The 14,031-nt window shown below is 44.0% G+C and overlaps 1 protein-coding gene across 5 annotated transcripts in view; it reads right to left on the bottom strand.

Moving 5' to 3' along the window:
* Positions 1-14,031, bottom strand: part of LOC147238821 (diacylglycerol kinase delta) — a 67,660-nt gene that overhangs the window by 10,163 nt on the left and 43,466 nt on the right. For 4 of the 5 annotated variants that reach the window (XM_086196811.1, XM_086196813.1, XM_086196814.1 and 1 more), the window contains 14 exons: positions 12,154-12,264; positions 11,959-12,039; positions 11,642-11,746; positions 10,235-10,367; positions 8,433-8,539; positions 7,680-7,805; positions 5,637-5,739; positions 5,200-5,359; positions 5,006-5,114; positions 3,556-3,695; positions 2,356-2,443; positions 2,047-2,138; positions 780-879; positions 466-531 (listed from right to left, as the gene is read on the bottom strand). In XM_086196811.1, the coding sequence (XP_086052937.1) occupies positions 466-531; positions 780-879; positions 2,047-2,138; positions 2,356-2,443; positions 3,556-3,695; positions 5,006-5,114; positions 5,200-5,359; positions 5,637-5,739; positions 7,680-7,805; positions 8,433-8,539; positions 10,235-10,367; positions 11,642-11,746; positions 11,959-12,039; positions 12,154-12,264 (1,521 nt within the window). Of the gene's footprint in view, positions 1-465; positions 532-779; positions 880-2,046; positions 2,139-2,355; positions 2,444-3,555; positions 3,696-5,005; positions 5,115-5,199; positions 5,360-5,636; positions 5,740-7,679; positions 7,806-8,432; positions 8,540-10,234; positions 10,368-11,641; positions 11,747-11,958; positions 12,057-12,153; positions 12,265-14,031 lie in introns of those variants that run through there. The other variant, XM_086196810.1, reaches the window with a different exon arrangement.

The raw sequence follows: 14,031 nt of genomic DNA, 5'->3' as shown, positions 1-14,031 counted from the left end.
CGGCTGAAAATTATGAGATATTTCTTTCTTTCTTTTTTTTTTCTAAATCACATGAATATGTGGAACTACTTTCCTGACTGGGCGTAGTGATTCCACACGGCAGTTCCATCAAGAAAATGTGTTTTTCACAGCTAACGTTAAGCACAGCCACAGTTCTATTCATCCAGACGGTTTCGGCTTCAAGTGGTTTCCACTTCTAGGACGGTTTGTCCCACTGCTACATAGCAGCTAAGCTAACTAGCGGGATCTGTTTGTCTGCTGGACGAACCAAGAGATCAGCTTTTTCAAGTAGTTCCCAGAGGGCTGAAATCTCATTTTGAGCATTGTGATTCTTTTAATCAGCAGGAGGACTACAAGCAGCTCATCTGTTTCTCTCATTTAATTGTGGTTGATTAAAATGAGTGAGGAAACTGCTTTGTTTTCTTCTTTCACGTTAGTCTTGGCGGACATCCCTCCTGTTATTACCTGAGCTTCTGCTTCCTCACTCAAGGCCTTGACGAGGGAATCAAGCTTCTCGTTCAGTAATGCGCACTAGCAGGGAGAGACAAGCAGTGAGGCTGTCAATGGAGGGGAAGCTGATAAAAGCGTTACACAATAAAAAAAACCTCAACATCAAGGATTCTCATTAACAACACTCAATAGATAGCAAGTATTAGCTGCCAGAGGGCGACTGATGACACTGAACCTTCAGCACAACTATTTCTGTCTCATATTGACACACACACACACACCTACACTAGTTACACAAGCTCTTGTGTAATACTCACTAAAGCATTTACCTTCTTTGCCATGGCGTCGGCCTCCTCCTTGTTCTCCGTGGCTCTCTCGTACGCCTTGCCCACCTCCGCCACAAAATCATTCACCGTCCCACACAGGAACCTGGAGCGGAGGGAGGTCAAAGGTTAAGATGACATCATCGAAGGGTTGGTGATTCCCCCGTGAGGAGGCTGGTGTGTTTAGGGATGGCACCGGTTCACAATCACGTACTCGCCGATTGGCCACATCGCCTCCACGCCATCGATGCGCGTTACATCGCTGCATGGCTCCGTCACTGCTTTGTTTATGGAATTATTGCGAGCTAACGAGCTTCTGAAGGCAACTCACAGAGTGGAGGTTTCTTTGGATCACACTGTTTGAACTCATCCATGTTGGTACTTCAGCAGCCTGATATTTCCTCTGTGCACCAACACTAACGCCTGTACGTGTTTTGTTATACAATATTATTATTATGACTATTCAGTAGGTTCCCCTGGGCGATGTAACAGAATTAGAAAAAAGACTGTCATTAATAAACATTTGTTAACAAACTACATGTTAGTTGCTGTACAGCTGAATTAGCTTTTGATGGCTGTTTTATTCGTCCTAATTACTTAAGCCTCCTGAGTTTATTGCTAACAAAGTCAGCTATTATCAGTGCAACCGAAAGATACGTTTTTTATTTTCTTGCAAAAATGAGATTTTACCCTAAAAGGCAGCTCACTCACTGCACCTTTGGATGGATTAGTGTGTCGAGCTTTCAACAGGGACGTTACTGACGTTTATTAGTCCTTGTTGCTGCACTAATCAACGTTTAATTAACGCTCCTAGTAAAAATGGAAAGTGTATTTTTCGCGAGGGTAAAACGGATGATTGTATTTACGTTACAGTAAAAGCTGAATATCGAGTCTCTTGTTCTTCAACTCATAAAATCTGTTAAAAAAAGAAAAGAACAAATTTTAAAAAAACAAGCAACCTGTGTGGTTTCAAAAGTCAAGCTTTCACAACCCACCACATCTTTGGCTGAGAAATGCTCTCTGAGGTGAACCTGAAGTCTCTGCGGCGTTTTAAACGCGTCGCTACAATCAGCAGCAGTGGAGGAAACTGCTCCTTAATGGCTGCTGGATGTCTCCCAGAGGACGACCGCTAATGTTCTCCTTCCACCCAGGATGATGAATACCCATTTATTCACTTACAGGCATCTCTTTCCGCCTTGTCATGCACGTTTGTGTCCAACGGGAACAAACCAAAACCTTTTTTTTCTTGGACCTCTTCCTCAGAGGTACCTACTTGGCAGAGGAAATGACGTCGCTGTGTTTGTCTGAGTCCAGGATCTTGGCGAGATGGGAGGCCACCGAGTCTGCATACTGAGTGATGTGAACCTGAGAGAGAGAGCGGGGGACATTCCAGAATACCTGCTGCACAAGTTACATTCAAATATATCGATACGTATGCCAGCGGGCTTCCACACAGCTGCCAGACTCAATTGATCCTGTGGACGTCTCCCAGAATAATTTCTCTGGAGCTTATGAGATCTATCGTTGCGAGGCTAATTCATGGAGACCATCTGTCTTCAGAAAACCCCGCAGAGTCTTTTACCTGCAGAGGAGAATCCAGGCCATCATCCTCCTTCACTATGGGTGTGTGTTTATTGGTGGTGGGTACCTCGTATGTCATCACACTCCATCTAAAGAGACACACACGGAGGTCAAGCACTGGAAAAACAAACATTATTATCAGCCGATCGGATCAAGATAGAAGGGCCAGCAGACTGAAACAGCCAGACCTGGTGTGCTCTCTCGATCTGAGGATTTAAAGCTGATAAAAACACGAGCAAACCTCGAGTTCAAGCTGAGGACACGAAGAAGTTCAACTTGAAGTTTGAATCTCAGTCATTTTAGCACATTTCCCCATGAAAGACTACAACTTATCTGCTGCTGCTACTTCATGTGCTAGCTGGCTAGTTTTATATCATTGGTTAAAGGTACTGTTGACAATCCCTGTTGCTAATCTGTAATAACAACAGTAGGTAAGGTAGCTTTAGCCTACATGGCTAAATTCCTGGCGGGTTGTCTCCAACAATCCACTTGAAGAATAGTTTCACTTTATGAGACAATTCAAGTAAAAGTTGAAAAACTAAAATGAAAAGGTTTAATAACTAACATATCTCAAAATATTAACTATTTGCTATAATTGGTTGGCTTAGCTGGCATTAAAAAAAATCAAAAGTAAAGTTTAAGAAGTGAAATGTAAAGGTTTAACCACTCACGAATCTCAAAAGATGAGGTATTTGCGAGTACATGGTTATAGATAGATAGATATAGCTAGCATGCAGCCTGTAAAATGAGGTACACAGCTATACTGGCTACTGCTAAAGCTAGCAAACTGACACGTCCTCAAACGCAAACAAACTTATTCTTCAAAATCTTAAACGATGACCTCAAAAACTCAGGAAAATCATACACAATCATGCACAAAGGCTTTGATTCGAGCTGAGACGAAGACGCTGGGACAGTGCACTTCATGGCACTAGAATGAACCAGCCTGAGCGAGCATGGCCAGCTAGTTTTGTGTGTTTGAAAGCTTTTAACGGACGTTTTGGACAGTTGTGCTGTTGTCAGGTCAGCTTCTGTGAGAAAAATCTCTTTGAACAGCCCCTAAATGTTGCTGTTTGGGACAGAAATTTCCGATCCTCTGCGACAGGAAAGGCATTCCGCACTTCACTAAACCCATCGACAGCTGCCAAGACTTGGCGCGTCCTTGCAGCGCTAAGCCCCTTGTTGCTCCCCCAGGTCCTACCGGTCAAGCATTTTGGTGGTGGCTCTCTCCAGCTTCTCCAGGATCTGCAGCAGCTGGGCGTCGTCGTCGCAGAGCCCCCCCCAGCCCAGAACGCGAGCCAGGTCGTTACCCGTGCCCAGAGGCAGCACACCAAGCTGGCACTGAGGAGTCAAACGGAGAGGGTCAGCGTCCAGAGGAGCCTCGACTCACAGCCGCTCAAGTCCAGCACATTTGAGTCACCGTCACCTTTTCAGCTCTTTATGGACAAAACATGCAGAATTAGAAGTTGAACAAAGTGAAGAGTTTAAATTAACGAGAGCAGAGGAACAGCAAAGGAAGGTAAGGATCATCTTGTCATGGAAAAGCCACTCAGCAGCCAACAGGGAGATGGAGACCAATCGTCTTGTGAGGACACAAGTTAGGTATTGATACAAATCCTGTAAGAACCAAGGGAATCAGCTCTGGAACCCGCTGGCCAGGCCTGGTTAATCAATTTAGTCTGAAATAAAAACATAACATGGCATTTCTTTATCCAAATTAAATTTCCTTAAACCACGTTATCCACGACTGCACTCATTACTTTAGATTCATTTACTGAAATTAATTAAATCTCACGGGTAATTTTGCAAGTACCTGACCAAACTAAAGCCTGGCCTGAACACTCTCAACCCCTCCAGCCTCAAGTTGTTAGAAGGTGTTGAAAAAAAAAAAAAAAAAGGTTTCAGAATGGGAATTTTACCCGTCAAACCAAAGGTCTAGATTTAAAACCTTCATCTAGTTTTCTTTTCTAGAACGTTTTTATGAGGTGTGTCAGGTTCCCTGAGGCTCCTGTTCGTGCCTGCTTTATAGGCAAGAGATGCATGGCACACAGGGTCGAAAAAGATTCCAATCTAATCAAATTAATTAAATCTTTGTGTTTAATTATTTGTGTTAATTTATTTGTGTTTAATTAATCGCGTAACATCAAAATTAATCGCATACGTTGATTTTTTTTTTTGCCATGACAAGCATTTTAAACATTTTAAGTTCATAGAGATTTTGGTAGATTAATACATCAATGTGTACGAATCCACACATGGGGTCGAGGTTCAATCAACTGATTAATTATGGTCATATTCTTAATGCGTAGTTTACTCTTAAACAAATTAATCAAAACTAACTGAAAGATATAAAATGTTGAGTTGAGGTCAGCATGTCTCAACTATTCATGCCTCAGCAACATTTGGGGGGGGGACTGGTGGGTGGTTGCCGTGACGATGATGATTGGCTGTGGATGTGACTGGTTCAGGCGTACAAAGACTTTGTCTTACAGGATGAAAACAAAGCCATGGAGTAACGATTTTTATCACTGACAACACAACACAACACAAAAGGTGTCTTTGTCCTGTCCGTCAGCTCCACTTCTCCCCAACCCTTCAGCATTATATCATCCTCTTCACCTCCTCCTCCTCCTCCTCCTCGCTGCTCTTACCTGCTTATGGAGGTTGAGTTTATCCAGTTCTGAGAGCACCCAGCCCACGCTACCATCTCCTCCGCACACCAGGATACGAAACGTTACAAACTTTTGGAAAAGGCGCAGGCTGGGAGAGGAGGAGATGGCATTAGCATGAGCGAAGTAAACACACACGGAGTTCTGAGTCAAAGCTCCGGAGGAAAGCTCCCTACCCGAGCTCGGGCCCTCCGTTCATCAGGTCGAAGACTTGAGCCGGGTTGAGGAGCTGCTTAAACTTGCGCAGGAACTTGACCCCCTGGTTGTCGCCGCTCTTGGAGTTGACAAGGACCAGAAGAGGGCTGGAGCACGACGCAGAGGTGGCCTTCCAGAAGCCTGAAGACGAGGAATGAATTAATCTCTGAAAAACACATGGACTAGCAGTCCGTGTTGCAAAAGGGGGTTTTAAGGGGGTTACACACGGCTCATCGTGATGTACTCGACACGGGTGACCGACACCTGAAACTCATTAGGAAACACCTTAACTTAGGCCATACATCAAGGGGAAGAGGCGTCACCTTAAAAAAAGGTAACATTCCTGACAAATAGTTCACGCAATACTATGGAGCAAAGTGCTTGTGTGTGTGTGTGTGTGTGTGTGTGTGCGACTCACCATCAGAGTCGATGCTGTTAAGTGCTGTAGGAGGGATGATGGACACTCTACACTGACCCAGGGGACACACCTTTCCCATTTGTTCTTTACAGCTGCTGTGGACCTGCGTACACACACGTACACACGCGTACACACACGTACACACACGGTCAGCGGTCTCCATAGTAATTCTATATTTCAGTCGAAGCAGAAAGGTCATTACATCCCTCTGAAACCCACCAAATGTCAGTTCTATAACCTTTACAAATACCACTCTGATTTATTTGCGCGTGTGCGTGTGTGTTTATGTACTGAGGATTAGATTTATAATGTGTGTCCGTTTGGCCCCGACACTTAAAGCAGTGAAGCCTTCACTAAGTGGATCAGTAGATGAAACTTTCTTTTGGAGTTAAAGGGAGGTTTCTGTGCAAACGTCCATCCCAGTGAGTACGTTTTTTTGTGTTTTTTCTACAAACGAATGATGGACTGACGCCGATTGTCTTATGGCTTCTCTGAAAACAATATTTTTGGAGTGCAACTGCTGAGGCTTTCTGAGTGAAACCGCACGGAAAGACGTGAAATGACGTTGGGAGGAAAGTGATTTGAGTCCTGAGCAGTGGACTCACACGTCCCACATGACCTCATCGTGAGCAGACACGAGCCAGCAATCTGTGGCCGTATTTGGGGAAGTTACAGAGGTTTTGAGGCAGCAACTACTTTTGCTAGCTAGCCAGCTAATTCAGCTAAAGGCACATAGGCATGGGTATCGGGTGGATGTCATGGTAAAACTGGCTGTTTCAAGCTAATGCAAGCACATGTAGCAGTGTCACAGGACAAATACTAAAGAAGAGAGAATGGCATCAAATATTTGGACAAAGTGACGAAGGGTCAGAACTAAAAGGGTTCAGAGGGCATTTTTTCATTTCGGAATCATTAAAAATGGCTAACGAGGAAATAGATGTACTGAATGTAGCTTGCAATGTGGCTTTCTACGATAAAATCAGTTACAAAAATAGGCCACACCCAGAAAAAAGTCAACCATCTCTAGTGGCTGAACATTAGGATATCACCAGCCGGCCTCTCAAGGAGTCCAATACTTACCCGCTAAGTTCAGGTCATTTATTCTCTTTTTCCTTTTGCATTACTTTAACTCATTGAAAACATAAATACATCGAGCTGTTGCAAAGACACGAGCAAGAACACGTGTTAGCATTAGCTAAGCATAATAGCCCTTTGTCATGCAGGAAATTTATAGTGCACTGCAGGTAAAACACATGAATTAGCTCAAATGAATCTTCTTTAACCGTACGTCTTGTTCACATCGTGAGGAATTCCATTCTTAGCCCCGTGACTTTGTCCTGAAGTCTGGGCAGAATTAGCAATCAAAGCTAGAGCTTTGCTAATGTCGTCATGCAGAAAAATTCTCCTCATGTCGCCGGAGGCGGTCGGGGGTGTTGGGTCGGACTCAGCAACCCTAGAGCTGACAGGAATTCATCAGCCACATTTCATTTCTCATTTCTACCTGCCCTCTTCTCTCTCCTTCATTCAGGGATCAGCGCTGCCAGCTTACGTGCCGGCACGGACCATTACTCTGATGACTCTGCGGAACTTTTCAGAGTCCTCCAGCAGCCAGGAACTGCCAGGAATAATAAGTCATGAGAGAGAGAGAACGAGAGAGAGAGAAAACCTCATCCTTTTTATGAAGTAATTTTAATTATGATCAAGTCTTACACCAAAGAATTTAATTCGATGAGGAAATCTGAAATGGTTTGTCTTTGTAAGCATTTCACATTTTCCTCTTCTGCACTTTTATTTTGAAGCCTAGATCCAATCACTTCCTGGTGATTATCTGGTGCGACCGGCTGTTTTGCATTTAGAGAGCTCCTGCTACTCTCCCTCCAGAAACGGACGGGCACAGAATCTCTGCACGATTCACTGAGTCACACCACTCTGACTCGCATCTACCTGCACTGCAGTGGCAAAGCCTGAGATGAGGAGAAGTTTTAAGCGTCACAAAAAAAGGAAAGGAGAGAATATAGAGCGGCAACGATCCGAGCGACTTACAATGGTTTTGCACCAGAGGCAGCGCCAGTCCTGCAGCCTCCGCACGCTGCCGCAGTTCTTGTCACACACAACACATTTGGCACTGACGGGGAGGTTTCCTTCCAGCCACTGGTGAGGCATGGACACCTGGGGAGACGTAGGGAGGGTGTGAGGTACCGACCTCGCTGAACACCGACTCCTCGGACATCCTGAGCCTCCACGGGACCAGGAGGGTCACGGCGGGAGAGCGGCGATTCCACCGTGTCTCATAAAGTCAAATCGCTTTGATTTTTTTTTTTTTACAACAGTTGGAGAATAAACAACATGGAATCATTCCATTCAACATCTTGTCGTGCCAACACCTGCTTCCAATAAGAGAATATGCATCACACCACGAGTTACAGTTTAGCAACAGTTACCAGTGAGGTTTGTCAAACCGAATATTGGCTTCTTTTTATTTTTATATTTTTTTAGCTCACTTCATCCAAGTCGATCACCGCTTCCCTGTTGACCAAAGGTGCCCAGAGTGTAATTTGTTCAAATCACTGGCTGTAGTGATGGTAGACGGTTAATTCTGCTCCAAATTTCAAACCAGACTTTTTTAGAATCGGAATTTAAAACATTGCACATCAACTTGACCCTGACTGTCAGAAAACTGAGTGACTGGGATATATTTTATTTTTTGTATTTACAGAATCTTACATGTTTGTTTTTTTTGTCTTTGTCTTTTAGAAACGTGTGTAATTATTTACACAACAAAGGTATGTCACTCACCCCTTCCTCATCTTCGATGATGTCATTTCCTATAGAGGCCAGCGTGGTCCATTTGCAGTTGTTGGTGGAGCGAACGGCACAACGCTTATGAGCCTTAAACTTGCAGACTTGAGAAGACAAGAAAAATAAAAAGACAGTCCTAGATTACGCTGGTTGCTGAGATACGGACCCCAGAGGCCTGGAGGGATGAAAGAGGCCTGGTACCATATTTATTCTTTCCAATGGTGCGCGGTGGAGCTTCCTTGCCTCTCATTTCCTGTCTGCCTCCTCACTATCAGCTTCCCAATAATAACTGACAGTCCAAAACAATTCTCGAGAAGAAGATTGAATTATTTGTCATTTCGACCCCCACCCACCCAAAAAAAAGGGAGTTTCTGAGGCGTGAAGTGATAAATAAATGCACAAATTTGACTTCCCAATAACTGCGTATGGGTGTGTTCAAGTTCTGTTCCGCTAATAAGAGGAAGGTGAGGAAATGATTTCATTCGACATTTTCCAGATGTCAGCGAGTGGGAACTGTAACCTGGACCCCGGCGCCCTGAGCCTCTCTCTTTGCCGGGATTGTGATTTTCTCGCCTACGTTTTACTGGATTTTGCAACCTGACAAGAGTGTCGATCTCCTGTGGACGCAAATAAGCAGCTTCTCACTGTTTGCCTCCGTCGACCAGGCCAGTTGCAGACGGCTTCCTTGTTTACCCTCTAACGAATACTACAAATACTAATGGTAAATGGTAAATGGACTCAATTTTATAGAGCGCTTTTCTACCTTAGCGGTACTCAAAGCGCTTTACAGCGTCATCTCATTCACTCATTCACACACACACTCACACACTGATGGTGGAGGCTACCATGCAAGGCGCCAACCTACTCATCAGGAGCAATTATGGGTTCAGTATCTTGCTCAAGGACACTTTGACATGTTCACCAGGGTTGAGGATCGAACCAGCGACCCTTCAGTTGCTAGACGGCCACTCTACCCCTGAGCCACGCCGCCCGTAATACTAGTATTACTAAAAAGAACTGAACAGTGTTTTGTACAGCATCATCACGTCAAACTGAAGATGACCTTACTTTTGACCTTAAACAACAGGGATCACTGCTCCATAGCACTGATATTTGTGTGATTTTTGTTTACAGCAGTTACTTGAATTCGTCAAGTTGTTGTCAAAAACATGGAGCACGCAGTCACACCCACTTTAAACTGGTCAACTTTATCAATTGAGCCACGAGTCCCAGTGGACGTTGGTACCAGATTTGAAGCAATTCCCTCAAGGTGTACCAGCAACGTTTGTATTCGTGAGAGTGAGACAGATATTCTGTTCATGTTGGGTCAAAGTGACCTTGAATGTAGACCAGCAAAGTCTTCACAGGTCATTCTTAAATCCCAGTGGATGTTTGGAACCAAATATGAAGCCATCATCTCAAGGTGTTCCTGGGATATCACCAGAATGGGACCTGAGGGCAACTCAAAAAGTTGCATTTTCATTGACTCAAATTGAACCTTTTTGGGGGGCAAAATGTCCTTGAGATCTTTGACAACCAAATCTAGTAAGTTCATCCTCGAGTTGAGACGTTTGTGCCAAATTTGAAGTAATTCCCTATCGGCGTTCCAGATATGTGGGATTATCATCTACGGACAACTCGAAAGCATCAAGCCTCTGAACAATGCTGTTGCTGGCATAACAATGAAGTGGGGCAAGTTTAAGACAGTACACTTGTGCCGAACTGTCCTTATTGGCTGAATGTTCCAGGGAATGAATGCCAGCATGTGAGCGCGAAACCAAATTTGTGCATCTGTGTACCTTCACAAGACAGGCCGTGGGAGGTGACGCCTGGCAGGGCCTCCCTGCATACGTTGCAGAAGGTGGGTCGAGCGTGCGAGCAGGCGTACCAGTTGTGCATCCCGGAGAAATGCTCCATGTTGAACTGGCTGGCCTGAGGAAGGAGAACCGAGGAGATACGATGTCAGCGCTCACATGTGAAACTGGTTGTCTTTCTAAGGTGGAAACCATGGTAAAATAATTTGCCATGAAAATAATTTGCCTGCAGGAGGAACGATATCACATGTTGGGATAATGAGATTTCTAGATTCCATGCTGAAGTACACAGCCAGTAGAGTCTTCAGGGGTACATATTAAACTCTGTAACCTGAAGACACACAAGGACAGAAACAATGCTAATGACGCATCAGCTAACTGGCCTTGGGACAAAGAATACTCAAGTTGAAGATAAGTAGAGTCCTGCATAACAATGATGGCAAGACCGGATTGTGACAGTAGTTGGGAGTACTTTACCCTGAAGGAATTCTTGCAGAGACTCTTGTTTAATGAAAGCCAGTCAATCTGTCGTCCTATGAACTGTCTGCATTATGAAAGTGAAAGTAACTGAAAAAAAAAAAAACAACCCTGGTCAACAATTAGCTTCTTCAATTGTCGACAAATGAGAGCAAGCACAATTATGTGCGGAATGAAGTAGATCAAGCTAGGGTGAGCTTTGTCACAGCACCCGCCAACTCTTTTCTTACAGAATTCCTTCAGGGCAAACTTCTCCCAATGCAACTGTGATGTCAGAGAGATGGTACTTGTCTTGATGAATTTTTGGTTTGACAGCACTCTCATTTCAGACAGGGAGCACCCTGGTGGTATCAATCAATCGGTCAGACTTAGTGTGGAATTGGTAGATGATGCTATCCATAGCCTGAACTGCGAAAGAAGTTTCATGATCAAAAAAGAGAAATGAGGCCCGAAATCCACTGTTGTAAAATGAGGATAAAACTGGAGAACTTGAGAGAATCTCAACTCAACTTGGATAGCAAATTACAGTCCTCAGTTCTCTTTCTAGCCTGTTAAAGCAGAGGTTCTTATTTTGTGAGAGACATCAATCTACTGGCAAAGAGCTTGAATGAGAAGAGAAAGAGTAGAAGACCAGAATGTTGTCCCTCTGAAAGTAGAACCAGTGGAAGGAGTATCAAGGAACAGGGTCAGTTCGTAGAGTAAAAAAGGTCATCGTCTTGGCACATTTCTTATTTTTCTAATGTCAGAAAACAGAATAAACTTGTGTTTGTAGGCTGCCACGATATCTGACTCCCACAGTGACCTTTAAGCACCGAGATCTTTTCAGTTCATCATCGAGTCCAAGTGGATGTCGGTGCCCAATTTGAGGAAAGTTCATGACAGTGAGAGTCAGCCTGACAGATGATAAACACAAACCTCATAGATTTCCCACTTTTGCACGGATTTTAGAGCGCTGATCCAGTCCTCCATTTCTTTCCTGCTCTCAGCGCACAGCATTAATTTTCGAAATGGAGTGATCACCTGAGATAAAGATGGAGAAAAGAGAAAAGTCCAAGCTTCAGCATCTTATGTCAGGAAAACAGCCACACTACATTTATTAACGTTGCCACAAGGAATGGACCAAATTCCTGATGATCCAATCCATCGGAATCTAAATTTTTTCTCTCGAGGTAATTTGCTAATTTCACAGTTTTGAAACTTAGGGACATTTTGAAACAAGTCGTGGTGTTCACCGTGAAGCTGTTGTTGATGTTCTTGGTGCTGGTCTCGGCCACACTGGCGTCAGAAAGGTCCACCTCGTCAAAAATAAGAGACTGATGGGGGGAAAAAACGAGAGAAATCGTTTGTTTTTGCATTCAGCGACACACTCATTCTCCCAAAAGTTGCTACGTCAATGCTGCTGAAGGCAGGATTCCTCATTTCTGTACCTTGCAGTCTTTGGCATAGTAGAGGGTTCTCCCTCTGAGTTTGAAGTACCTCCTCTTCCATCTCTGGAAGGAGCTCGTCTGCTTCAACAGGTTCCCCTCCTTCACACTTTTCTGAAGAGAGAGAGTGAAATGGAAATGCAGACATAAGCGGATCTAGAAAAAAAAAGTGACTGCTTTTCTTTTGGGGGTTTCCTCAAACAGAAAAAAAGATCTAAGATAGCGTCACTATGATTTTGTCAGAGAGCTGCGCGATGAAAAATAGGTACTGACGGGGTTTGTCATGTTCGAATCACGGAGCTCTATGGAACTACGTTACTGTCTGTTTCTGGCATTTTCAATTCCAGTAAGTCTCTGAAATTTCTTGAAGTAATCAGTAGATAGCAGGGAGACGTGAGCCCCCTGGAGAAACTGCCCCATGTTCATAGAAGCACTTCATCTGCTGAATAAAGAGGATTACGTGGGGGAAGTTATTAATAGGCGTAGAACACATTTGAGACCATTGTCACTTTTCGTTCCCCTCATCTTTGTGTCTGCTTATCATGCACTTGTCCTCTTCGGCTAAGAGCACCAGGGGTAATCAATCCGAGATCAGATGTGGAGGTCGCCATGGAGATCCCAATTATATACACAGCAATACGCTCTTAAAACTCTGATCACGCTGCGTAAGGCTCACTCCGTACACCTGCGCATTCATCACCTGCCGTGGCACGACCCCCGCTTGAAACGCCAACTGACGTTAGATCAGCCTCCATGAGTATTCCCTAGGGAGCCGCATCAGTGTGTGTGTGTGTGTGTGTGTGTGTGTGTGTGTGTGTGTGTGTGTGTGTGTGTGTCTACATATCTTCGGCTATTTTAAGCATGGATTATCCCAGGAACCCCTGACCTCCAGGGGCCATCAAAACTCCATTAAATGAGGTTTCTGTTTTTGCTGTTATGAGAGTGCGTAATCAATAAGAAACGATACCATCTGATGAAGAACTCCACAGTATGATGTCAGAACCTGAATCAATGAGTGTCCCACAGCCTCTTTGGCCTTTAATATATAGCAAGGTAAGACCAATCCCTGGCAACGCTGGAATGCACAAGTCTGGTTTCCATGGGGAAACTTCCAAAAAACACCTTTTCCTGTTCAAAAAGTGACTTGTGTACGAACATAACCTTAAGTAAGCTTTTATGCAATACGCACCTCTTATCACACAATTGCAAAATTCTTCAACGTCATCTACAGAGGGCAAAGGTAACCTTTATGTATGGGAGTGAACCTCTGAGGATGTTGAAACTGGGACTTTTATCACTACTCAGCAGCAGAAAGATTTACTGGAGGGTCGCATGTTTGGCATAGGAATGGTTTCAGCGCTGAAGAATTACTGGCTACAGCGACACATTGCTGGAAAGTAATTTGGCCAACTTTTGTTGTTTTGTTTTTTGTTCACACCATGTAATAAGCTTAGGTTCCTGTATGGAAACGTCCAAAGACGAGTTTAGAGAGTACAAGCTTTTACTGGTCTGGTCATGCAGCAGCAAATGTGTGCAACTGCTGAATGATAGGAGGAAGTAGAGGCTACAGGGAGAGACAGGATATTGTTTTGTTGTCTCTAAATCAGGAGCAGAGTCATAAAGTGCACTCTAATTAAAAAAAAAAAGAGGGATGAAAAGTGACCCTGGTACTTTCCATAATACTGCTATATGATTTTTCTAAATCCAAACAGTAGTACAGTAACACCATATACTGTTTGAGGGTATTTAAAAATAGCTTCAGTGCCTGTTTGGGTACTGCATCAGGCCTTCTCTTCCTCTGGAGGTAAATTCAAGCCCCGGAGAATACGGGAACTGCAAAATCTGTCTTTTCAGACGTCAAATCCAATTAACCCTGTCAGC

Source organism: Aulostomus chinensis, chromosome 24, assembly GCF_037954235.1.
Source record: "Aulostomus chinensis isolate RoL2024-O1b breed Wild chromosome 24, RoL_Achi_v1.0, whole genome shotgun sequence".
Lineage (NCBI taxonomy): Eukaryota > Metazoa > Chordata > Actinopteri > Syngnathiformes > Aulostomidae > Aulostomus > Aulostomus chinensis.
Note: the sequence above shows the minus strand (reverse complement) of the source record. Positions and strands in the feature narration are given on the sequence as shown.